A 24,069-nucleotide genomic window follows, 5' to 3' on the forward strand; every position below is an offset into this window, starting at 1 on the left:
TTTGGTGGATAGAAACGAATTCTTGGATGGGCAAGAGAGAGTTGGAGAAGTAATGCCTTGTGTAGCAGACATCAGCGCTGGCAGGAGAAGTCATGGCAAGTGGCACAGGTTCCAACAGAAATGGCCTGTGGGTACGTTTCTGCCTTCCTTCAAGAATGGGTTCTAATGGTGGGAAGGTTAGAGCAAGAGAAGAATGGCCATGCTTCATCAGTGACAGACACGGATAGTCATCACAGATGGACGTGTCTGCAGCTGGCTGGTCCTGCCAGTCACACTTTTGATCCTGTTAACGAGACCCTGAGGCTTCTAGAGGAAATGCAGCTATGGACGGGACAATTGCTCAAGAACCTGGTTTCCTGGGAAATGTTAAACCCTTTTTGAAATTCCTTGTCTTTACAGAGACTCATGTGGAATTGGGACCATCGATGAAAATGGAGCAACCTTGGGAGAAGATTCTGAAAGAAGAGGGCTCCAGTCTCTCTCAGGCAGTGCCTGCAAATGGTGTAGGTGTGGGGCGTGTATGTATGTCAGCAAATGAGTTTCAGACCTTTTGAAAGAATAGCCCTGGTTTGGGAATGGGGTTACAGAATTGAACAGTGGCTGTTTGAGAACAAAGGGATTATACCTCCCTACCTTCTTGGATGATATTCCAGTAAAGACCTGTTCTCCAAGGAAACACACTCTTGGACATCAAATAGACCACTCAGGCACGGGGAAGCTATGGGTTTGGAGTCAGCTAAAGCATAACTGTAGTACATCTGTCACAGAGAATGCCACACTTGGGAGCACTTCACACTTAGAGCTGGAAAAGACATGTCTCTCAAGAGGAAGGCTTCCCAAATTAAAGCAGTGCATCAGCATTGTGGGATCCATTGAGCAGGTAAAGACAAAGCTGCTTCACAGCCTGCTAGGAATAAGAGCCCTGATTAAAGGTCATGCCAGCCTTCAGATTCCGGTTTCTTCTGCTATTTTTCCTTTACTATTTATCTCCATGAACCCGTCTGCAATTATCTGTCGCCGACCTTCTTTCTCTCCGCCTACCTTCCTTCTTTCTATTCCTTCCTCCTTTTCTTTCCTTCCTCCCACTCTCCCTCCCTTTCTCCCTCCCTTTCTCCCTTTCTCCCTTTTTTTTTTTTTGTTTTTTTGTTTTTAAGATATGCTGTACTCCCAACATGATGTTGCTGAATAGCAATATTGTTTTCCTTCTAGTGGAGATGGCTCTCTGTCATGCCATCCGCATGCTCTCCTGGTCCTTCCTGAGCTCCTGGCCACACCTTCACCAGGGCCCAAACCTGTGGCATTGTTTAGCATCCTGCTCTAACTAACTGAATCGACTAGCTGGGAAATGCTCTTCATCATCTGCAAAGTGTTACTACTAATTAGGTAATTTTGACAGTTTCTGGAGCAGTAATTTAGGAAGAACTCTGAATTTAAAACAAACGAACGAACAAACAAACAAAACCCAGGAAGGCAAGACGATGATTACATATGCAGGTAAGCTATAAGTGGGAAGCAAAAAAGATAGGCCCAGTATTACCTCCTAAATTTTAGAAATAACTGCCACAATGAAAAACTCTAGGAAAAAAAGGCATGTACTTCTAAGATGAATGTCTTTATGAAAAATGTTCTTTTCACACATGTGGATAGCATGTGGATGCAGGATTAAACCATATCTGAGGATCCCTAAATTAGATATAACCAAGATCTCCTGGTGGTAAATGGTCAAGTATATGGGATAATCCAATATGGATATCATCTTTAGGGAAGGATTTGCCTAGAAGGACAGACTAAAATTGCTTTTGAATCCATAAACTGATGTTCAGTTTCTCCAAAACTCAAACATATCCATGATTAATTAGCTTTGGCAGCGCTGTTGTGTGAAAAAGAATAAATTCTTCCTGCCATTAGGGCTCTATGTGAGTGCTTACATTCAGAGTATGAGTGAAGTGACTCTCAGAGATGGAACTTTCATTCTTTCCTGAAAACCAGGGAGGCCATCGGTCTGGCCTGTTCTTTAATAACTGTTAACAGTCTGTAATGTGTTAAGCTTTGTACAAAACAGATATCAGTACCTCAGATTGTCAGCACTATTTGAAAGATATAAATAATATTCAGAGAGAGTAGCTGACCTAATCAGGATTTAGGGATTCAGCATAATTACAGTCCTGAATTTTAGAGCATGAAGGCCTTGCCTTTTTTGTTTGTTTGTTTGTTTGTTTGTTTGTTTGTTTGTTTTACTCAATAGGCTATTATGGGCTCGGAGAAACGAGCCTTGGCCCTACAGTCTGACTCACCTAGGTTCGAGTCCAAGCTCTGCCGCTGTCTGCTACACATTCCTGGGCAAGTTACCATCTGCTATGGGTTGAATGTTTGTGTCTCCATAACATTTGTATGTTTAAGCCCAGTTCTTGGTGTGATGGTGTTTGGAGGCAGGGCCTCTAAGAAATAATTAGGTCATGAAGGTGGAGGCTTCATGATGAGATTAACGCCCTTATAAGAAGAGAGACAAGAGAGATGATTTCTCTGCCATGTGAAAATATAGGAAGAAGGTGGCTGTTTGCAGAGCAGGAAGAGGGCCCTCAACACAACCTAACCACACTGGCACCCTAATCTTGCACTTCCAGCCTCCAGAACTTAGAGAAATAAATGTTTGTTGTGTAAGCCCCCCAGCTTATGTCATTTTGTTACGGTGGTCCAAGCTAAGACAACATCCTCTCTGAATTTCAATGTTTCTCATCTCTAAAAATGAGAGATCCCTGCAGAGTTGCTGTGAAGATCATAATATGTGTAAAGAGCCTTTCACAGTGTCTAACCTCCAGTCATGTTTAGGTTATTAGTGTGGATGAGGAAACAGGCTCAGAGAGGTTAGGTGATTTGCCCAAGATCACATAACTAGTCACCTTTCCCTTCCCCCATACCATCCATGCCCAAAGCCCTAACTGTCCAGAACGTCGTGTAGGACCCCTTACCAAGCTGTGCTCTCCTTGTTCAACCTTCCTTTTACTACCTCCTTCATCAGAGCTGACCTGGTCTGGACCTGCTATTTCTTTCTTATTTGGAAAGTGGCCTGTTCAACTAACCCCTATGAACATGCTAATGAACCATGGCATGGAAGAAAAGTGAGGGATTTGAAGTGAGAAGACATAGGATCTAGGCTGTTACCACGTTACTACACGGCCTTGGGAAGTCACCTCTCCTGTGGGCTGTTTCCATTAGGGGATCATTCAAGGTGCTTCTGATTTTGATACCCTAAGTGTCTCTGACTTAAAGTGATTTTGACACCTTAGGTCTCTCTGACCTATTAATTGGTATGTGTTGTTTAATAAACTCCTGGAGTTAGCAGAGCCAGCAAATTGAAGATATATCTTCAATTGAGTCATTTCATGTACTATAAGAAAGACCTAGGGATTTTTTCCCCTCTATTTTTTAAATAGGAAGCTCTTTCTAGAAATTTACAAACCAGTAGAGGAAGAGCTGTTTACACCAACTATACGTACAGGTGGTCATGGGGAGAGAACCCCAAAGAGTGATATTCCAGTATTTCAGGGTCTGCAAATCCCCCAAAACAGTGCTCAGTTCGTAAGACCTAGAAACTGCATTTAAGCTATAACTGTCAATTAAAACTGAGAGTCAGAGTCCCTAAGCTTTATAAAGAGGATAAAAGGCAAAAACAGAGAATTCACTGAGCAGAGACATACAAAGGGAGAGAATTGTGTGTAAAGGCCGCTCGGATGAGTGGCAATTTTCTAGGGCTAATTTCTGCAATCGCTTTGAAAGATATATTTATTCAAATGAGTCTTCCTGAACTCTGAAACACTTTCTGAGGAGAAAAAAAAGGTTCCTGTGGAACAAAAACACTCAATGGATCAAATTCTGGTTGAAGATCAAACAGAACAAAATCAGGAAGACTTTTTTAAAATGGTGTATATGTCAAATGTGAACTTTCGTTTTCTAGAGACCCATCTCATTTTACTGCTGCATTGATTTCATTTTTTCTGCTACCTTTCTAATATTTTCTGAGAGCATGTGACATAGATAAGGACCACTGAGGACAATTATGACTGATGGTTGGAACCTGACAGGGATATGTACAGGGAACCTGGCAGAAGGGGAATGGAAAGAAGCCTGGGTTCCTATATTCCTGAGAAAAGAACCATCTTCATCTTCTCTATGGGTAAAGGAATGAGTGAGCCTCCCAAAGGACCTGTGTTATCACCAAAGTAAAGCTTGGCATTATAGTTTTCTTGAGAAAAATGTGTACATAGCAAGTCTGGTGATCCCAGATGGCTAAAAGATACTTGCAAAATTCTTGTAACCCCCCACCTTTTCACATTTGCTAAACCTACATATGTATTCCACTTTATTTTCATTCCTAGCACTCATCACTGCCTGACATTATATTAAATATCTGCCTTCCTCACCAGAATATAAGTCCCAAGAGGGCAAAGACTTGGTTTGTTTTGTTCACTGCTGTATCCCCAGTGCCTAGTACACTTCCTGGCACATGGTAAAAGGTGAACAAAGATTAGTGGAAGGAAGGAAGGAAGGAAGGAAGGAAGGAAGGAAGGAAGGAAGGAAGGAAGGAGTGAATAGTACAATTTAAATTCATAGCCACTTGGGCTGGATTTACAGCACAAAACTGTTCTGTGATCATACAAGTTATTTGCAAACTCACAGCTTGAGTTTTGAAACACCAGCAGACCACTTGGATCTGAAAATGTCCGTACCCTTGACCAAGAAACGGTCAAGTAGCTTATGGGTGGCCTGGGTGGCTTAGCTGGTTAAGTGTTCAACTCTTGATTTTGGCTCAGGTCATGATGTCAGGGCCATGAGACTGAGCCCCATGTTGGGCTCTATGCTATGTGTGGAGCCTGCTTAAGATTCTGTCTCTCCCTCTCCCTCTACCCTTCCCACTCACGTGCTCTCACTTTCTCTTTCTCTAAAAAAAAGTAGCTTAAATAGTACAAAGATTTATGTAGAAATATGAAAAATGTTCATGGCAGTTTGATTTATAACAGGAAATTATTTAATTGCTTATTGCTCATTAATAACAAATAATTATTATAATTAAAATAATTATAATATAATTAATTATTATATTAATGATTATTATAATATAAAATACATATATAAAATAATATATTTTTATATAATATATAAATAAAATATAAAATAATTATGATTATAATATAATTATAATCATTATAATAATAATATAAATAATGACATTTATAATTTAATATCTAACAATAGGATAATAGCTAAGAAAATTATGGTATATCTTTAAGACAGAATATTATGTAGCCATTAAAAATATTTTATAAAGACTTTTAAGTCATATGTATAAAAGTTTATGATAAATTGTTGGGAGAAAAGAGATAGATCACAGTTGAATACACTGTATGATACCAATAGTGGGCCAAGCCAAAAATGTAAATAATGCCAAAGGGTTATGGTATTACAGGAAATTTTTTTTTTGGATACTTTGGCATTTTTTCCCTCCTTTCTGAACTTCCCAAATTTTCTGTGAATGATCAGATCACACTCTCATGAATGAAAAAGATAAAGTAAAAAAATTAAGATTATTTTGTGGCTTACTGATAACCTAACATTTTTTTCTGGTTTATATAAGTAAAATTGCTAGTCACATGCAATAGCAATGTATATTTAGGTGATGTCATGAAGAGAGGTAAAGACAATTTGTCATTTACTTCTTGCAAGAAAAAAATTGTTTTGCACATAAAGCTGTATAATTTTAATTCACTTTGAAAGTTTCATGCCAAAAATGCATTAAGTGAGGGTGGCAGTTTCTAATGAATCAGACAAAGTGGAAATTGTTTTAAAAGATGCTACAGTTTTTGTTTCTGTTTTTGTAATCTTCTTCCTTTCCTTCCTTGAAGAATGTAAATTAAATGAGGTTTCAGGAGGGAAAGTGAATCTAAAAGAAGAAAGAACAGTTCTAGACTTCCTTCTGAATCTCATCTTGTATCTCCAGGCTACAGGGCTCTCTAATTCTTGCCAAAGTATGACCTGCCCTCTCTTTAACCCTTTAGGGCAAGACAAGAAAGGAGACAGGTTTGTGCTGGGCACAAAACCCACCAGGGAGGCACGCTGCACTCTTCAAGAAGTAGGCTTATTTGGGGGAGCCTGGGTGGCTCAGTCACTTAAGCATCCAACTTCCGCTCAGGACATGATCTCACAGTCGGTAAGTTCAGGCCCTGTGTCGGCTTCTGTGCTGACAGCTCAGAGCCTGGGTCCTGCTTCAGATTCTGTGTGTGTGTGTCTCTCTCTCTCCTGCCCCTCCCCTGCTCATGCTCTGTCTCTCTCTCTCTCTCTCAAAAACTAAATTAAAAAACATTAAAAATTTTAAATAAAAAAAAGAAGTAGGCGTATTTGGAAAAATGTCTATTCATGTCCTCTGCCAGTTTTTAATTGGATTATTTGTGTTTTTGGGGGTGTTGAGTTGTATAAGTTCTTTATATATTTTGCATATTAACCCCTTATTGGATATATCATTTGCAAATATTTTATCCCATTCAATAGGTTGCCTTTTTTGTTTTGTTGATGGTTTCCTTTGCCGTGCAGAAGCTTTTTATTTTCTTGTAGTCACAATAGTTTAATTTTGTTTTTGTTCCCCTTGCCAGAGGAGACCTATATCTAGAAAAATGTTTCCACAGCCAGTGTCAAATAAATTACTACCTATGTTTTCTTCTAGAAGACATCCAGATAGCCAGCAGACATATGAAAAGATGCTCAGCATCACTAATTATCAGGGAAATGCAAATCAAAACCACAATGAGGTATCACTTCACACCTGTCAGAATGACTAAGATTAAAAAAAAAAAAACATAAGAAATAACAGTGTTGGCAAGGATGTGGAGAAAAAGGAACCCTCTTGCACTGTTGGTGGGAATGCAAATTGGTAGAGCCACTGTGGAAAACGGTATGGAATTTCCTCAAAAATATTAAAAATAGAATTACCATATGATACTGTGTATTCACCCAAAGAAGTGAATGGAATATTCATACACACAACGGAATATTCATAGTCACACACAATGGAATATTACTTAACCATAAGAAAGAATCTTGCCATTTGCAATGATGTGTACAGATCTAGAGGGTGTAATGTCAAACAGAGAAAGACAAATACCATATAATTTCACTCATATATGCAATTTAAGAAACAAATGAACAAACGAAGAAAAGAGACAAAAAACCCCACCAGACTCTTAAATATAGAGAACTGATGGTTATTAGAGGGGAGGTTTGTAGGGGGATGGGTGAAATAGATGAAGGGGATTAAAAGTACCCATGTGATGAGCACTGGGTAATGGATACAATGGTTGAATCACTATATTGTATGCCTGAAACTAACTTAACACTGTATGTTAATTACACTTCAATAAAAATAAAAAAAGAAGTAGGCTTATTTCTTTTAGTAGATAGGGCACATTAAACCTAAAGCTGCTCCTAGATACCCCCCCCCCCCCCCCCCCCGGTTTTCAGAGTATGTATTTTTAAACTTGAAACACTTTGTTCAGAAACCATATAATCTGATGCTAAACAGGTACACACTTAACACAGCTGCTGTGGTGTGCGAGGCCTAGAGCCCCACCTATTGGGCACTTCGGCCTCTCTCCTTTTCCTGGGGGTCTTGGATTGAGTGTTATGGGGATATGGAAGTTCTGTAGAAAATGGATCTGGTCTAATCCCTTCCTTATACAGATGGGGGAAGTGAGACTAGATGGGGTGGTGTCACTGTAACACATGTTGCCTGATTAAAATAGTTCAGCTGACTCACCTGTAAAATAATCACAATTTTTTAACATAAGGATCAAGGGCATATGTTGGAGAGATACTAAAGAGAGTAATAATATAACAACAGGACCCCAAAATTGACATTAAAAGGTTATCCCCCAAACCTATTCTTTCTATATCAAAGGTGATTTTACAGCAGAGGTATGACTTATGGAATAGGATTTTCTTTTCTTTTTTCTTCTTTAATTTGGAAAAAGTTTTGAAAATACAGAAAAGTACAGAGAATAAAATAAAAAACTACCATGGGCAGTTGTTAATCTTTTGTCTTCTTTGCTTTGTGTATAACATATACTGTTATCTATCTATCCATGGCTCATAAACAAGAAAGCAAGCTACAAAAGTCCAGTAGTTTAAACTGGGGGAATCTCCATGAGGATGATTTAGATAACATTAGATAATACAGAATACATATAATATATATGATATATATATGTATGTATATATATATGAAACAAAGAAGACAAGAATATATATAAACATTGTATATTTTAAAAGAGTATATTTTATTTTATTTATTTTATTTATTTTTTTAATTTTTTAACGTTTATTTATTTTTGAGACGGAGAGAGACACAGCATGAACGGGGGAGGGGCAGAGAGAGAGGGAAACACAGAATCGGAAGCAGGCTCCAGGCTCTGAGCCATCAGCCCAGAGCCCGACGCGGGGCTCGAACCCGCTGACCGCGAGATCGTGACCTGAGCCGAAGTTGGACGCTCAACCGACAGAGCCACCCAGGCGCCCCAAAAGAGTATATTTTAAATATTTATAATTATTATTATAAAATTCAGATATGCTTAAATTGTTTATATATTTATATACATGTGGAAATTTAAAAAATCAACACATAAAGTACAGTTGAAATCCTCTCTGTATTCCTTTTTAGCTCATTCCTCTCCTTTCCCCATTTCCGGAAGCAAACACACTCATGAATTTAATCTGGACCCTTGTGTCCAATAAATACATTTGTTTGCTTCTTTTACCCACAAAGTAGATTTTTTATTATCAAAATATTAGTTGAAATTAATTGGATCTTAACATAGCTGTTAGCATGCCTGCCTTGAGATAATAAATTGATGTTTTGCTGAGAGAGGCAATTTTAGCAACTTTAAGCGTTTAACTAGATCCCTGAAAATAAAGACCTCAGATTTCTTGAAATAACTACAAACTCTTCCACTGTTTATTATCTTCTTCCTTGGATCCTTGTGCAGAGCCTGACTGACTCAAATTTACCCTTCTACTTCTTGAGTGTTGGTTATTTGGTTAATGTTCTAGTAGACAGAAAAGGCTCTTAAGGTCACAGCCAATGAAAGCAGACATGACAGGCACCATCCTGAGGGTGAAGGAAACAAACAAAAAAATACACCAGAAATGGGTTCTCTGCATACAAGACACCGGGTAGAGAAAAATGTTAGATTACATTAGGAAGGCGGAGATATAGTATCGCTTAGAGAGATTTCCATAAAAAATGATTGAAAGTTTTAAAAATGTCTAATGCTTTGAGGCTCTGGAAGTCACAGAGTCCAGTTCTGCGTCCTGGCTCTGTCACTTACTAGTTGGATGACCTTAACTTCTCTGTGTTCGGGTCCTTCCACTAAAATGAGAATAATAGTACGTGCTGCATAGAGTTGTTGTGAAATGAAGTGAGCTAATCCACGTCAAGCATAGGAACAGTGCCCCCCACAGAGGTGGCACATGACACATGTATGCTGCTAGTCATACTAGTAGTGGTGGTGGTAGCGGTTGCAGTAGTGGTCGTTAGTAGCCGTAGTAGTTATAGTCATGGTAGTAGTAACATTTGGAAAACTAGCCATGTGGAAGATCATAACCTTGTGTGTGGGAGGGTACAGACTCCGGAACCTCACTGTGTCCTCTGGATCCTCCACACAGTTGGTAAAAACCAATTGGGTGGGCCTGGGGACAACGACACTACAGCATATTGGGTGGGTGTAGACGGTGCACAATCAACTTTAGCTGTTATGCATATTCCAGATACAGAATGCCTTAGTGTTCTTAAGGCACATCCTATTTTTAAAGTGTAGAGTCAAGCTCACAATTTCCTCATAGCAAGAAGTCAAGGGAAGCTGGAGGAAGGCTCTGATTGCATTGATTAGTTTATCCTAGAGCAATTTGTCTAGGTTTCGGAAGGACTGTCTGCAATCACTGCTGGAAATACAGCTCTGACTAGTCACAGCTCTGCGGAAGTACAAGGAGATCCAAAAGGTGGGCTCTTTTTCCTTGAAAAGGGGCGGCTAAGCTCCCTCTGAAATTCTTTTTTGATAAGATCCCCAGAGGAAGGGAGGCCTAGAAGATATCCTTAAAAATAGACCAGTGGGGGTGCTTGGGTGGCTCAGTCAGTTAATTGTCCAACTCTTGATTTTGGCTTAGGTCATGATCTCATGGTTTGTGAAATCCAGCCCCACATCTGGCTCTATGCCAACAGGGCAGGGCCTGCTTGGGATTCTCTCTCTCCCTCTCTTTCTGCCCGTTCTCCACTCGTGCTCAATTTCTCGAAATAAATAAATAAACTTAAAAAAAAATAGACCAGTGAATTCTGATAACAAGTGCTTTACAGTTCGAAAGCATTTCTGCACATATTAACAGTACCAACCTTCATAAGAAACCTATGAGAAAGGAGCTATCATCCCCCCCTTGTCAGAGGAAGAGGTGAGGCACTGAAAATTTCAGTGACTTGCTCAAAATTCCTATATTAGGAGGAGAATCCAGCTCTTTCCTGCTTCTAGTTCAGAACTTTTATTACTCATACAGGCTCTGGTGGAATGTTCCTTGCTGGCACGTACTTGTCTTTGTGGGAACAATTTCATTCCTCCAACTTCTTTGTTACCTTATTAGTTTTAGGCAGCTTAATTCTAAATCCCATACCCTTAGCAGTTATGTTCATAGGCAGTCTGTGTGTGCATGTGTACGTGTGTATGAATGCACACGTACTCACCCATGCACACACACAAGTGCATGCTGGGGGGGGCGCAAGTGAATTTTTTTCATTTTGTATTTCTTTTTAGTGTACTTTTAAAAGATGAGAATCTCAGATTGAAGTTGAAGACCATTGTGATTCAGCCAGATTTTGAGTATGCTAAATCACTTTTCTGGATTGAAACCTGAGAAGTAATTCAGTCCAAACTGAAAGGGAGTGATTTTTCACATTAAATGAACCTTTTTTTTTTTCCTTTTCTGAAAACATGATCTAATGTCTTTTATAAAAGAAGAGCCAAAGAACTTCTGTTGCAGTCTCCAGCTGTCAAACCTGCCTCCCATACTTTTGCCCTGCAGCAAAAGGCAGGGACATCAGGTGACAAACCCCAAATTTCAACTAGTCACACAAATTACAGACCTTCCTATCATGATGTCCTCTTGACCTTTTGCCTTTCCCCTACAATGAAGAATGAGACACAGTTTAAATCAAAATGACTCTCATGGGCAATTTTACAAAACAAATAGAAGCACAGAGCCTCCCCCCCACCCCCTCCCCCCCAGTTCCCCCCGCTGGGCCAGCCTGTTCCCTCTCTCCATGCAGGCAGGAGCTAATAATTAGAAAGACCTTTCCCACCCCAGACAATGCTGCTCTGCTTGCCAAGAGCCCTGTTTGACTTGAAGAAAGAGTTTGACAAAGTAAATATTTACAAAAACAGCTAGAGTCAGATGCCAAGTCCCGCTTCTGGGGAACACTTAAAGAAGTATTTACAAGAAAAGGCTTCTCCGTGGGGCACTGCACTGCCCGGTGGGGATGCTGATTCAAGGTCCATTCTGGCTCTATCAGTGTTTCTGTTAGCCTTTTCCATGCCAGGACGCTTTTCACAGAGTATATGAATAATTACATTTACCATTGAAGACTCAACTCAGAAATGTACCAATTCGGGACCACAGGAAAGAGTCTTTAAATGTTACTGCTCCAGCACTAGGGAGAAAGCTTTGTGAAGTCAACAGAGAGGAAATTAAAAGGCAGGGCTAATTAGCACTGGGAAAACGTCATTATTAAAAAAAAAAAAAAAAATTTTTTTTTTTTTTGGAGATAGATCGATTACCGCACGAGACCTGGTCATGTTTGTATTACCTGTAGATCTGTTGTCTATAACACTGTGGGACTTGAGAGCTCAAACATGGTGAGAATCAAAACAGGTGCCCCCGCCTATTCCCATTATGCACATTAGCCCGTGGCCTGTGCACAGCCTGTTAAACAGCTGAATTTGAAACAATCATGGTGCAGGCCAAACATTAGCCCGAAGGCCTGTCTGTCTAGGGATTTGGCCATTTACATTGATTGTTTTTTTTTTACCCACATTTTTCATGAAACACAAATATTTGCCATGGCAACTGGGGTGTCACATGACATGCTGGTACATAAACAGCTTGGAACTCTCTTAAGGGGGCACAGCCCACCAGTGCTGCAAATCCAGGGAAAACATCTTGAGGAAGATTTGGGCGTTAAGATGAAGGTCTGGGAAGAGCAGGTAACAGTCTATGTAGACACAGTAGGATTCATTTCTTCTCTGCCACTCTTCCTTCTCTCTTTCTTCCTTCTTTTTTTTTTCTAATGGGAGCAGCTGTAAATATGACCACATAGGGTAAGCCCAGAAAAAGACACTGCCAGCTGTCTCCTTTTTCTGGTGAAAAGTTTCAATTATCACAACTCTGTGGCTCATAAACATAAGAAAGCAAGCTTCAAAAGTCCAGCACCTTTAAACACAGAGAACCTCCATGAGGATTAATTATGTTGTACTGTGAGCTCCTAATGTCAGAGAATACAGAATTTCTTCTCTTTCCTCATTAGGATATCTGGACAAAACTGGAGAGCTTGCTTTTTATCCTGTGCTTAAAGACAAATGAAGTCGGGTAAAACCTCATAATAACATACCCTATGCAATGTGAATTTGGATACAAAGCAATAGCTATTGTATTCCAGACTCCTGGACCAGCTAGCGATATAGGTTGGCCCAGTCATTTAGTTAATGTGACAATAATGTGACATGCTTGAATTTTTTAAGACCCCACTGATAATGTAATGCTAGAGTTTACTTATACAGCAATCACCCTCTAAAAATCAAATGCATCTCAACAGCTGACATATTTATTTCTATGTCAGTGGTACAATTCTATCAGATGTGTGCACTACCAAAAACCTCACTGAGAACATTGTAAATAACAACAATTTTCTTTTGTTAGAAGGATGAATACCTTTGATGTTTGTTTCTTGGCAGAGACCTTCTTCACTTCCACTGGAATCAGCTGTGGTTTCTGAGGTGTACCGAAAGGGGCTGTGGACAGAGGCGATGCAATGTTACCTCTTCCAGAAAAAGGCTGAGTCATTGGGTGGATGTCATTGGGAGCCACTTGAAAGTCAAATGGCTCTGACACCCTTTGACTGTTCACTCTCAGCCCTGCCTGTATCAATTCAATCAAACATTTGTGATCACGGACTTCAAAAGGAAAGCAAAAAGCATGGGAGGGCAACTGTTCCATCAGAATATAAGATCAGCTCGTTTTATGCAAACTGCCCAGATGAAAAGGCAAATTTTAAAATAGCAGGCAAATTAGAGAGTAATATTTGTCATATAAAAATGTTTCACTATAAGGTCTTTTTAAATAGCCATATTCCCAAGTTCATTTTGGTAACAATATAACTACCTATGCTGGACTATTCTGTGTAGTCAGTAAAAAAGACAATTCTGAAGAATTTAAATGGCTTGGGGGAAATAATACAAGTGAAAGAACACAGTAAATATTACTTTTGAAATAATATTTATAATAACAATATTAATGAAATCTATAAGCAACAACTTTTAGAGCACACATGCGGTCCATAGGTGGGTAGGTCTACCTGCTAGACAGACAGTGCTTGGGAGAGAAACCACATCTCTCCTGTTGCCTGGCAGCAAATCCAACTGCCCTTTACAAATAGCTCACGTCTGACTTGAGGGGATTCAAGTCAGGGGAGAAATTCTCAGGGGAGAAATATCCTTACCCTACTGTCTCCCAAGAAAGAAAACAAAAATAATTAAACAGTTAATTGAGTCAAAAGAGTGAGGTTTTTTTCCCAACTGTCTTAGCGCACCCCTTCTCTATTTTGTAATAACCATATAGAAAGGACAGATACTGATCAAAAACAGCACCTCAGTATACAATTTGGAATCCCACCATGGGCTCCCAACTCTCTCACGTTGTCTCAAGTTGTTTCTTCAGCCATCTCTTAAAAAGTAGCACGAATTCCAGAGTCTTGTCACTAAAATTCACCTCCACCAAAGGCAACTTGGTTTGACCTGCTTTTCAGACTTCCTGGCTGCCAGCAAGACTCCCTGACTGTAAAACTGACCAGCACCCTCCCTAAGCTTGGGCAGTGAAGACTCCATTCTAAGCCTGTAAGTTTTGCCTTGACCTCTGTACTCTCCTGCCCTCCCACTTCTGAAGACCAGTGCACACCCTGTACTTAGGCTGCTTTAAATCCACAGATTCACCCGTAAAGGCTGCTATTCCTATTGTCTGCAGGCTCAGTATACTTTTTGTTAAACTATCAGGCTCCTGCAGACAAGTGGGATCTTTGGTTAAATTCCCAAGTTCAGACAAAACAGCAGCTTGACAAGTTTTTAAGTAGGCATAATTTTTAGAGCATTTTAGTAAAATTTTAATGAAATTTGGTAGAATAAAGATATAAAAGATTTGTAATTTCGTATGGATAATCCACAGTTAATGGTATATCTAAAAAGTTTTTAAACATTTTTCTTAGTTACTTGCAGAAATTCTGTCACTAAATTATAACTCTATGTGGCCTTAGATTTTATGGGACACATATATTTGAAGAATGTGGCTGCATTTTCAATGGAATTGTATCATAAGGTACTGCCTATATTTTGTTACCATTCTGGAAAATGTTTATCTGTATGATAAACTTTGCTGGAGTTAATGTCAGGGGGGAAAAATCTTGTCTTTCTGGACAAACCTGTATGCTTTTGTGGTAGTTACTGATATGTACCTGCCCAATAGCCATCCCCTTTTCTTTCTTGCTAATTTTAGAACTTCATTTTTTTTTCAATCTGTCCAGCTCCTAGGGTTGCCAGATTTAGCAAAAAAAAATTTTAGAGGACATACAGTTAAATTTTAATTTTAGGTAAACAACAAATAATGTTTTAGTATAAATATGCCCCAAATAGTAAATATATTTAATATCCAACAAAGAACAGAATTTTCATGGATGGATTGGACTAAGCATAACTTACTATATGAAGAATTTAGTGTAAATATGCCCCAAATCCTAGCCCTAAGCCTAAACCTAACCCTATCTCTGGACCCTCACTTTCCCAGCCTTTCTTATAGCTAACAGTAGCCACGTGACCAGTGAGATGTAAGGGGAAACTCTATCAGGGCTTCTGGGAAGAGACTGATTGTTTTCCCCTCTTCCTGCCTTGAATGTGTACATCAAGGCCCAGATCTGCAAGAGCCGTGGAAGAGCCATGAGGTGGCAAGCATGAGGATGAAATCAAACATGCTAAAGAAGGTAAAGCAGAAAGAGAGCTGTTGCAATTCTTTTGATGAGTACCACCAGCCCTATGCTGCCTGCTTCCTGATTTCTTATGTGTGAGACCGAGGAACTCCTCATTGTTTAAGCCACTGTTAAGTGAGGATTTCTGATATTGCAGTACCATACATTCCTGGCTAGTACTCCTCCCTTTCTTTGTCTTATGGCCTGTGGTAGGGCCTCAAGGACAATGTTCAATGATGGTGGCAGTAACGGTCATTCTTGAACTGTCTCTGTTTTTAATGGAAAGATAGAATCCTCCTAAAGCTGGACTGCTGAGAATATTGTTGGCCCTGGGGTTTTGGTTGAACAAGGCAATAATCAGGGTCAGAAAATCCTCTTCTACTCTGCTCCAAGATTTTCACCTATTTATTAATGTTGAATTGCATTACATGATTTTTTAATTTTCCCATATATGGAGATGATCATAGGATTTTTCTTTTCTAATCTGTTAATGTGGTGAATTGTGTTGTTTGGTTTTTCTAATGTTGAGTCTTCCTCACATCCTTCCTTATCATGATGAAGGTAAAAAAGCATACTGCTAACTTTTATTTGGAATGTTTGCCTCTGTGTTCCCGAGATCAACCTATGTATTCTTTTTAATTTTTTTTTAATGTTTATTTTTGAGAGAGAGAGAGAGAGAAAGAGAGAGACAGAGCACAAGTAGGGGGAGGGGCAGAGAGAGAAGGACACAGAATCCGAAACAGGCTCCAGGCTCTGAGCTGTCAGTGCAGAGCCTGATGCAGGGCTTGAACTCACTAACTGTGAGATCATGACCTGAGCCAAAGTTGGACACTCAACTGACTGAGACACCCAGGTGCCCCAATCCATGTATTTTTTTATTGCACTGTCCTCATCCAGTTTTGGTAGCATAGCTATAGTAGCTTCATAAAATCAGTTGGCAAGCTTTTCTTCTTTTCTTTTTCTATGAAATGGTCTAAGATGATGATTAGTGATCCTTTAAAATTAGTAGAACTTGCCTATCAAAGGGCCTGAGGACTTTTTCCTTCTGGTATATTTCTGTGTGCATACATGTGTACACACACCCACATGTGTTGTTTAACACAGAAATCTATTTTTGATTACCAGTTCAAATGATCTAATGGCATCATTTTCTTTGAGTTTCCTGCTTTTTTTTGAGTTAATTTTGACAATTTTTATTTCTCAAGGAAAATTCTCATTTCATTAAAAAATACATGGCATAAAGTTATCATACGACAATTTAAAAAAAAATTCTATGTATCTTTTTTATCTTAATATTATTTCTTTGTGCCTTCTCTTTTTTAATTTCAGATTTATTGAGGTATAATTGACATACAAAATTGTAAGATATTTAAAGTGTACATTGTGGGAGTTTGAGAACACACACACACACACACACACACACATTGTGGAAGAATTCCTTCCCATCTAGTTAACACGTACATCATCTCACTTATTTATTTATTTATTTATTTATTTATTTATTTATTTATTATTTGTTTATTTATTTAAAAAATTTTTTTAAACATTTATTTATTTTTGAGAAGAGAGAGACAGAGCATGAGTGGGGGAGGAGAAAGGAAGAGGGAGACACAGAATCTGAAACAGGCTCCAGGCTCTGAGCTGTCAGCACAGAGCCTGACACGGGGCTTGAACTCACGGACGTCGAGATCATGACCTGAGCCAAAGTTGGACGCTAAACCGACTGAGCCACCCAGGCACCCCTCACACATTTATTTATTTTTTAAAAATTAATGGGAACATTTAACTTCTCTCTTAGCAAATGTCAATTATACACTATATCATTATCAACTGTAGTCACCATGTTTTACATCAGATCTTCAGACATTATTCATTTTATAGTGGAAAGTTTGTACCCTTTACCAACCTGTACCCACTTCTCAATCCCTGGCACTCACTTTTATATTCTCTGTTTCTATATATTTGACATTTAAAAAAATTGCACATATAAGTGATACCATGCAGCATTTGTCTTTCTGTGCCTGGCTTATTTCACTCAGCATAATACCCTCCAGATTCATGTTGTTCCCTCCATGTTGTCACAAATGGCAGGATTTCCTTCTTTTTTAAGGCTGAATAACATTATATTATGTTATATTATTCATATAATATTATTTATATGATATGATATGATATGATATGATATGATATGATATGATATGATATTCACACTCACACACACACACAAATATATGTCACATTTCCTTTTGCCATTCATCCATCCACAAACACTTAAATAGTGTCCATATCTTGGCTATTATGAATACTGCAGTGAAAACGGGAATACATACCTCTTGAGATAATGATTTTTGTTTCCTTTGGCTGTATACCCAGAAGTGGGATTGCTGATCAGATGGTAGTTCTACTTTTAATTTCTAGCAAAACTTGTATATTATTTCCCCTAGTGGCTTTACTAGTTTACATGTTCCCCAGCAGTATGCAATGATTCCCTTTTCTCCACCACCTGCAAACATTTGTTCTCTTGTCTTTTTGATGCCAACCATTGTGACAGGTGTGAGGGATATCTCATTGTGGTTGTGATTTGCATTTCCCTAAGGATTAGTGATGTTGAGCACCTTTTCACATCCCTGTTGGCCCTTTGTCTTCTTTGGAAAAATGTCTGTTCGGGTCCTTTCCCTATTTTTTAATTGGGTTATTTGGTTTTTTTGCTATTGAATTGTATGTGCTTCTGAATATATTTTGTATATTAACCTTTTATTGGATTTGTGGGCTGCAAGTATTTTATCCCATTTCAAAAGTTGCCTTTCCATTTTGTTGGTGGTTTCTTTTTCTGTGCAGAAGCTTTTTACTTTGATGTTGACTCATTTATTTATTTTGGCTTTTGTTATCCTTGCTTTTGGTTTTAAATCCAAAATATCATTGAGCTTACCCCTGTGCTTTCTTAGGAGTTTTATGGCTTCAGGTCTTATGTTGAAGTCTTTAATCCATTTTGAGTTAATTTTTGTGTATAAGATTGTGGTCTGGTTTCATTCTTTTCAATGTGGAGGTACAGTTTTCCCAACACCATTTGTTGATGAGGTTATCCTTTTTGCCATTGTATGTTCTTGGATCCTTTGTCAAAACTTAATTGACCATAAAAACATGGTTTTATTCCTGGGCTCTTTGTTCTATTGATTGATGTGTCTGTTTTAAATGTCAATACCATACTGTTTTGATAACTAAAGATTTGTAATATAGTTTGGAGTCGGGAAATATGATACCTTCAGCTTTTTTCTTTTTCAAGATTGCTTTCTCTATTCAGAGTTTCTGAGTATTAGGAATTATTTCTTCTATCCCTGTAAAAAAAAAAATGCCATTGGAATGGCAAGTCTTATAGATTGCTTTGGGTGGTATGGCCATTTTAACAAGATGGTTTTTCCAATTCATGAATTTAGAATATATTTCCGTTTACTTGTGTCTTCTTCAATTTCCTTCATCAATGTTTTATAGTTTTCAGATCTTTCACATGCTTGGTTAAATTTATTCCTTCCTAAGTATTTTATTCTTTTTTGATGCTATTGTAAATGGGATTATTTTCTTAATTTCTCTTTCTGATAGTTTATTGTTAGTGTATAGAAATGCAACTGATTTTTGTGTATTGATTTTGTATCCTACAGCTTTACTGAATTCACTTATTACTTCTAACCATTTTTTGGTGGTGTATTTAGAATTTTATATATAGAATATGTCATTTTCAGAGACAATTTTACTTCTTCCTTTCTGATTTAAATATCTTTCATTTCTTTTTCTTGCCTAGTTGCCTTGGCTAGGACTTCCAGAACTATGTTGAATAAAAGTTGCAAGAGTGGGCATCCTAGTCATGTTCCTGATCTTAGGGAAAAAAAACTTTTAGCTTTTGTTCATTGAGTATAATGTTAGCTGTGGGGTGTCATATATGGCTTTTATGATGTTGAAATTTCTTTTATATCCAATTTGTTGAGAGTTTTTATTATGCAAGGATGTTGAATATTGTCAAATGCTTTTTCTGTATCCATTGAGATGATCATATGATTTTCATCCTTCATTTTGTTAATGTAGTATATTGCATGTGTTGATTTGTATATGTGGAACCATCCTTTATCCAGGAATAAATCATACTTGATCATGGTGTATGGGCCTATATATGCATTGTTAAATTCAATTGGCTAATATTTTACTGAGAATTTTTTGTATCTATGTTTATCAGGAATATTGGCCTGTAATTTTCTTTTCTTGTCTGCTTTGGTATGAAGGTAATGCTGGCTTCATAAAATGAGTTTGGAAGTTCTCCTCCTCTATTTTTTGGAAGAATTTGAGAAGGGTTGGTATAAATTTTCTTTAAATGCTTGGCAGAATTCACCAGTGAAGTCACCTGATCCTGGACTTTGCTTCACTGGGAAGTTTTGATTACTGATTCATTCTCCTTACTAGTAATTGTTCTCTTCAGATTTTCTATTTCTTCATGATTCAAACTTGGTAAGTTTATGTTTCTAGGAATTCATTTCATCTAGGTTATCTAATTTTTCATGTATAACTGTTCATATAATTTCTTATGATCCTTAGTATTTCTGTGTCATCATTTGTAATGTCTCCCCTTTCATTTTGATTTTATTTGAGTCTTCTTTCTTTTTCTTTCTTAGTTTGTCTAGCTAGAGGTTTGTCAATTTGGTTTATCTTTTCAAAACACTAGCTCTTGGTTTCATTGATATTTTTTCTTGTCGTTCTTGTCTCTATTTTATTTATTTCCACTCTGATCTTTGTTATTTCCTTCCTTATAACTTTGGACTTAGTTTGTTCTTCTTTTTCTAGTTCTTTGAGGTATAAAGTTAGGTTGTTTATTTGAGATCTTTCTGTTTTCTTGGTATATATGTTTATTGCTATGAACTTAGAACTGCTTTTGTTGCATCTTGTATGTTTTGGCATGTTATGTTTCAATTTTTGTCTCAAGGTATTTTTCTAATTTCCCTTTTGATTTCTCCTTCGACCCATTGGTTGTTTAAATTGCACATATTTGTGAATTTTCCAGTTTTTCTCTTGTAATTGATTTCTAGTTTCATACCATTGTGGTTAGAAAAGAAGCTTGGTATGATTTTAATTATCTTAAATATATTAAGACTTGTTTTAATTTGTATTTCCCTAGTATCTAATGCTGTTAAGCATGCTTTCATTTACCAATCTACCATCTGTATATCTTCTTTGGTAAAATTTCTGTTCTAGTCTTTTGTCCAATAGGTGATTGGGTTATTTATTTTCTTATTGAGTTTCAATAAGAGTTCTTTGTATATTCTGGACAAAAATTCTTTGTCAAATATGCGTTTTGAAATATTAACTCCTCATCTGTAGCTTTTCCTTTCATTTTCTTAATATTGTCTTTCAAAGAGAGGAAATTTTAAATTTTGGTGAAGTCCAATTTGTTAATTTTTTACTTTTATGGATTTGTGGTATTTAAGAAATCTTTGCCTAATCTGAGGAAACAAAAAGTTTCCCCCTTTGTTTTCTTCTAAAAGCTTTTTTTAGTTTTAGGCTTTACATTTAGTTCTATGATCTATTCCAAGTAAATTTTTATACATGGTGCAAGGTATGGGTCAAGGTTCTCTAAATAACTATCTTCAACTGTTTCAGCACCATTTGCTGAAAAGATTATCCTTTCTCCATTGAATTGCCTTCATGTCCTTGTTTAGAATAAATTGACCATGTTTGTGTAGGTTTACTCCTGAACTCTCTGTTTTGTTCTATTGATCTCAATATTCATCCTTTTGCTAATACCACACTGTCTTGATAACTAGAACTTTATACTAACTCAAATAACCTAAGTTCTCCAACGTTACTTTTCTTTTTCAAAATTATTTTGCATCTTTGCTTTTCCATATAAATTTTAGAATTGGCTTGTCAGTTTCTACCCATATATTCGATTGATCTTTTTTTTAAAATATATTTTTTTAAGTTTTTATTTATTTTTGAGACAGAGAGAGACAGAGCATGAGCAGGGGAGGGGCAGAGAGAGAGGGAGACACAGAATCCGAAGCGGGCTCCAGGCTCTGAGCTGTCAGCACAGAGCCTGACGCGGGCTTGAACTCACAGACTGCAAGATCATGACCTGAGCTGAAGTCGGACGCTCAACCGACTGAGCCACCCAGGCGCCCCCGATTGATCTTAGTATGGATTGCATTGAATTAATAGACAACTTTGGATGATTAACATAACAATATAGTCTTCTAATCCATGAACATGGCTTACCTTTGACCCCAAGATCAAGAGTCACGTGCTCTATTGACTGAACATGCCAGGGACCCTGGCATTGTTTTTTTAAAATTCAATTTCCAATTGTTGATTTCTAGTATATAGAAATTCAATTAATTTTTATATATTAATCTGTTATCCTGAAACCATGCCAAACTCTCTTATTCATTCTCTCAGTGCTTTTTTGTAGATTCTTTCAAATGTTCTTTGTAGTTATCATGCTGTTTACAAATAGAGACAGTTTAAATTTTATTTTCTATCTGCATACCTTTATTCTTTTTCTTACCTCATTGTATTGGCAAGGACCTTCCATACAATGTTAAATAGATGTGGTGAAAGTAGACATCTTTGCCTTGTTTCTGATCTTACATAGAAAGCAGTTGATCTTTCACTATTAAGTATGATTTTAGCTGTAGATGTCCTATATTAGGCTGAGAAAGTTCCTTTATATTATATTTCCCTTAGGTTTTTTAAAATTATTATTATTTAATGCATGTTGAATTTTATTTTATTTTTATTTGTTGAGATGGAGATGGTCATATGGTTTTTCTTCTTCAGTTTGTTGATACGATGATTTACATTGATTGATTTTTAAATGTTGCAACAGTCTTGCATTCTTAGGATAAACCCTACATGGTCATGATGTATTATTTCTTTAATATTGTGGGATTCCAATTTGCTCATATTTGTGGGACATTTTTATGTCTATTTTCATGAAGAAGAATAGGCTGTGGTTTTCTTGTCCTCTAATGTCTGTCTAGTTGTGATATCAGGGTGATGCTGGCTTCATAAAATGGTCTGAGGAGTGTTGTATTCTATTTTCTAGAAGAATTTGTAGTAGAATTGGTAATATTTCTTTCTTGATTGTTTGGTAGAATACACCAGGGATGCCATCTGGAACTTGTGTTTTCTTTCTAAGAAAGTTTTCAAGTGCAAATTAAATTTCCTTAATAGATATAGGACTAATCAGGTTATCTATTTCTTCTTGATGAGCTTCAGTAGCATGTGTCTTTGAAAGAATTTGTCCATTAGTCTAAGGTGTCCAATTTATGGGCATAAAGGTATTTATAATGTTCCCATATCAACCTTTAAATATCTATAGGATTTGTAATGATGACTCCTCTTTCATTCATGATAGTGGTAATTTGTTCCTTCTCTCTTTTTATCTTTGGTAGTCCTTTGTTAGGCTAGAGGTTTACCAAGTTTGTTGATATTTTCCAAGAAACAGATTTGGTTTCAGTAATTTTCTCTATTTTTATCTATTCTGAATTTCATTGCTTTTTACCCTCATTTCTTTTTTATTTTTTAAATTTGAAAAACAAATTTAATGTTTTTATTTATTTTGAGAGAGAGAGATAGACAGAGGACAAGCAGGGGAGGGGCAGAGAGAGTGGGAGACACAGAATCTGAAGCAGGGTCCAGGCTCTGAGCTGTCAGCACAGAGCCCAAGGCAGGGCTCGAGCTCATGAACTGCAAGAGCAGGACCTTAACCAAAGTCAGACACTTAACTGACTGAGCCACCTAGCTGCTCCTTTACTTTCATTTCTGTTATTTACTTCCTTCTGCTTGCTTTGGGTATGATTTGCTTTTCTTTTCCTAGATTCTTGAAGTAGGAACTTAGATAATTAGTTTGAGATCTATCTTCCTTTCTAGTATAAGCATCTAATGCTATAATTTTCTCTATAAATAGTATTTTAGTTGCATTCTATAAATTTTGATATGTTTTATTATTTTCATTCAATTAAAAATATTTTAATACTTTATTATTATTATTATTATTATTATTATTATTATTAATGATTTCAGGAATAAAATTTAGTGATTCATCACTTACATATAACACCCAGTGCTCATCCCAGCAAGTGTCCTGCTTAATGTCCCTTACCCATTTAGTCCATCCCCCCACTCACCACCCTGCCAACAACCCTCAGTTTATTCTCTGTATTTAAGAGTCTCTTATGGTTTGTCTCCCTCTCTGTTTTTATATTATTTTTGCTTCACTTCCCTTATGTTAATCTGTTTTGTTTCTTAAATTCCATATGAGTGAAGTCATATGATATTTGTCTTTCTCTGACTGACTTATTTCTCTTAACATAATACACTCTAGTTCTATCCACATTGTTGCAAATGGCAAGATTTCATTCTTTCTGATCGCCAAGTAATATTCCATTGTGTGTGTGTGTGTGTGTGTGTGTGTGTATAGACCACATCTTTATCCATTCAGCAGTTGATGGACATTTGGGCTCTTTCCATAATTTGGCTATTGTTGATAGTGCAGCTATAAACATTGGGGTGCATGTGCCCCTTCAGACTAGCACTCCTGTATCCTTTGGATAAATACTTAGTAGTGCAATTGCTGGGTCTTAGGGTAGTTCTATTTTTAATTTTTTGAGGAACCTCCCTACAGTTTTCCAGAGTGGCTCCACCAGTTTGGATTCCCACCAGCAGTGCAAAAGGGTTCCTCTTTCTCTGCATCTTCACCAACATCTGTTGTTGCCTGA

At 37.3% G+C, this 24,069-nt stretch overlaps 1 protein-coding gene and 1 long non-coding RNA gene across 7 annotated transcripts in view; one reads left to right on the forward strand and one right to left on the reverse strand.

Annotated features, from left to right (window-relative positions):
- The window catches only part of LOC113601855 (uncharacterized), a 163,841-nt gene that overhangs the window by 123,109 nt on the left and 16,663 nt on the right, over nucleotides 1-24,069 (forward strand). The window contains exons 6-7 of one of the 3 annotated variants that reach the window (XR_003423146.2): nucleotides 400-6,205; nucleotides 6,716-13,810. This is a non-coding gene — a long non-coding RNA (uncharacterized LOC113601855). Of the gene's footprint in view, nucleotides 1-399; nucleotides 13,811-24,069 lie in introns of those variants that run through there. The other 2 variants (XR_008299098.1, XR_008299097.1) reach the window with 2 other exon arrangements.
- Nucleotides 1-24,069, reverse strand: part of IQCH (IQ motif containing H) — a 210,260-nt gene that overhangs the window by 103,758 nt on the left and 82,433 nt on the right. For all 4 annotated transcript variants that reach the window (XM_053223828.1, XM_027067602.2, XM_027067600.2 and 1 more), the window contains 2 exons: nucleotides 13,012-13,091; nucleotides 11,171-11,209 (listed from right to left, as the gene is read on the reverse strand). In XM_053223828.1, coding sequence (XP_053079803.1) covers nucleotides 11,171-11,209; nucleotides 13,012-13,091 — 119 coding nt within the window. The remainder of the gene's footprint in view (nucleotides 1-11,170; nucleotides 11,210-13,011; nucleotides 13,092-24,069) is intronic.

The sequence above is a fragment of the Acinonyx jubatus genome, chromosome B3 (genome assembly GCF_027475565.1).
Source record: "Acinonyx jubatus isolate Ajub_Pintada_27869175 chromosome B3, VMU_Ajub_asm_v1.0, whole genome shotgun sequence".
NCBI classification, from domain to species: Eukaryota; Metazoa; Chordata; class Mammalia; order Carnivora; family Felidae; genus Acinonyx; species Acinonyx jubatus.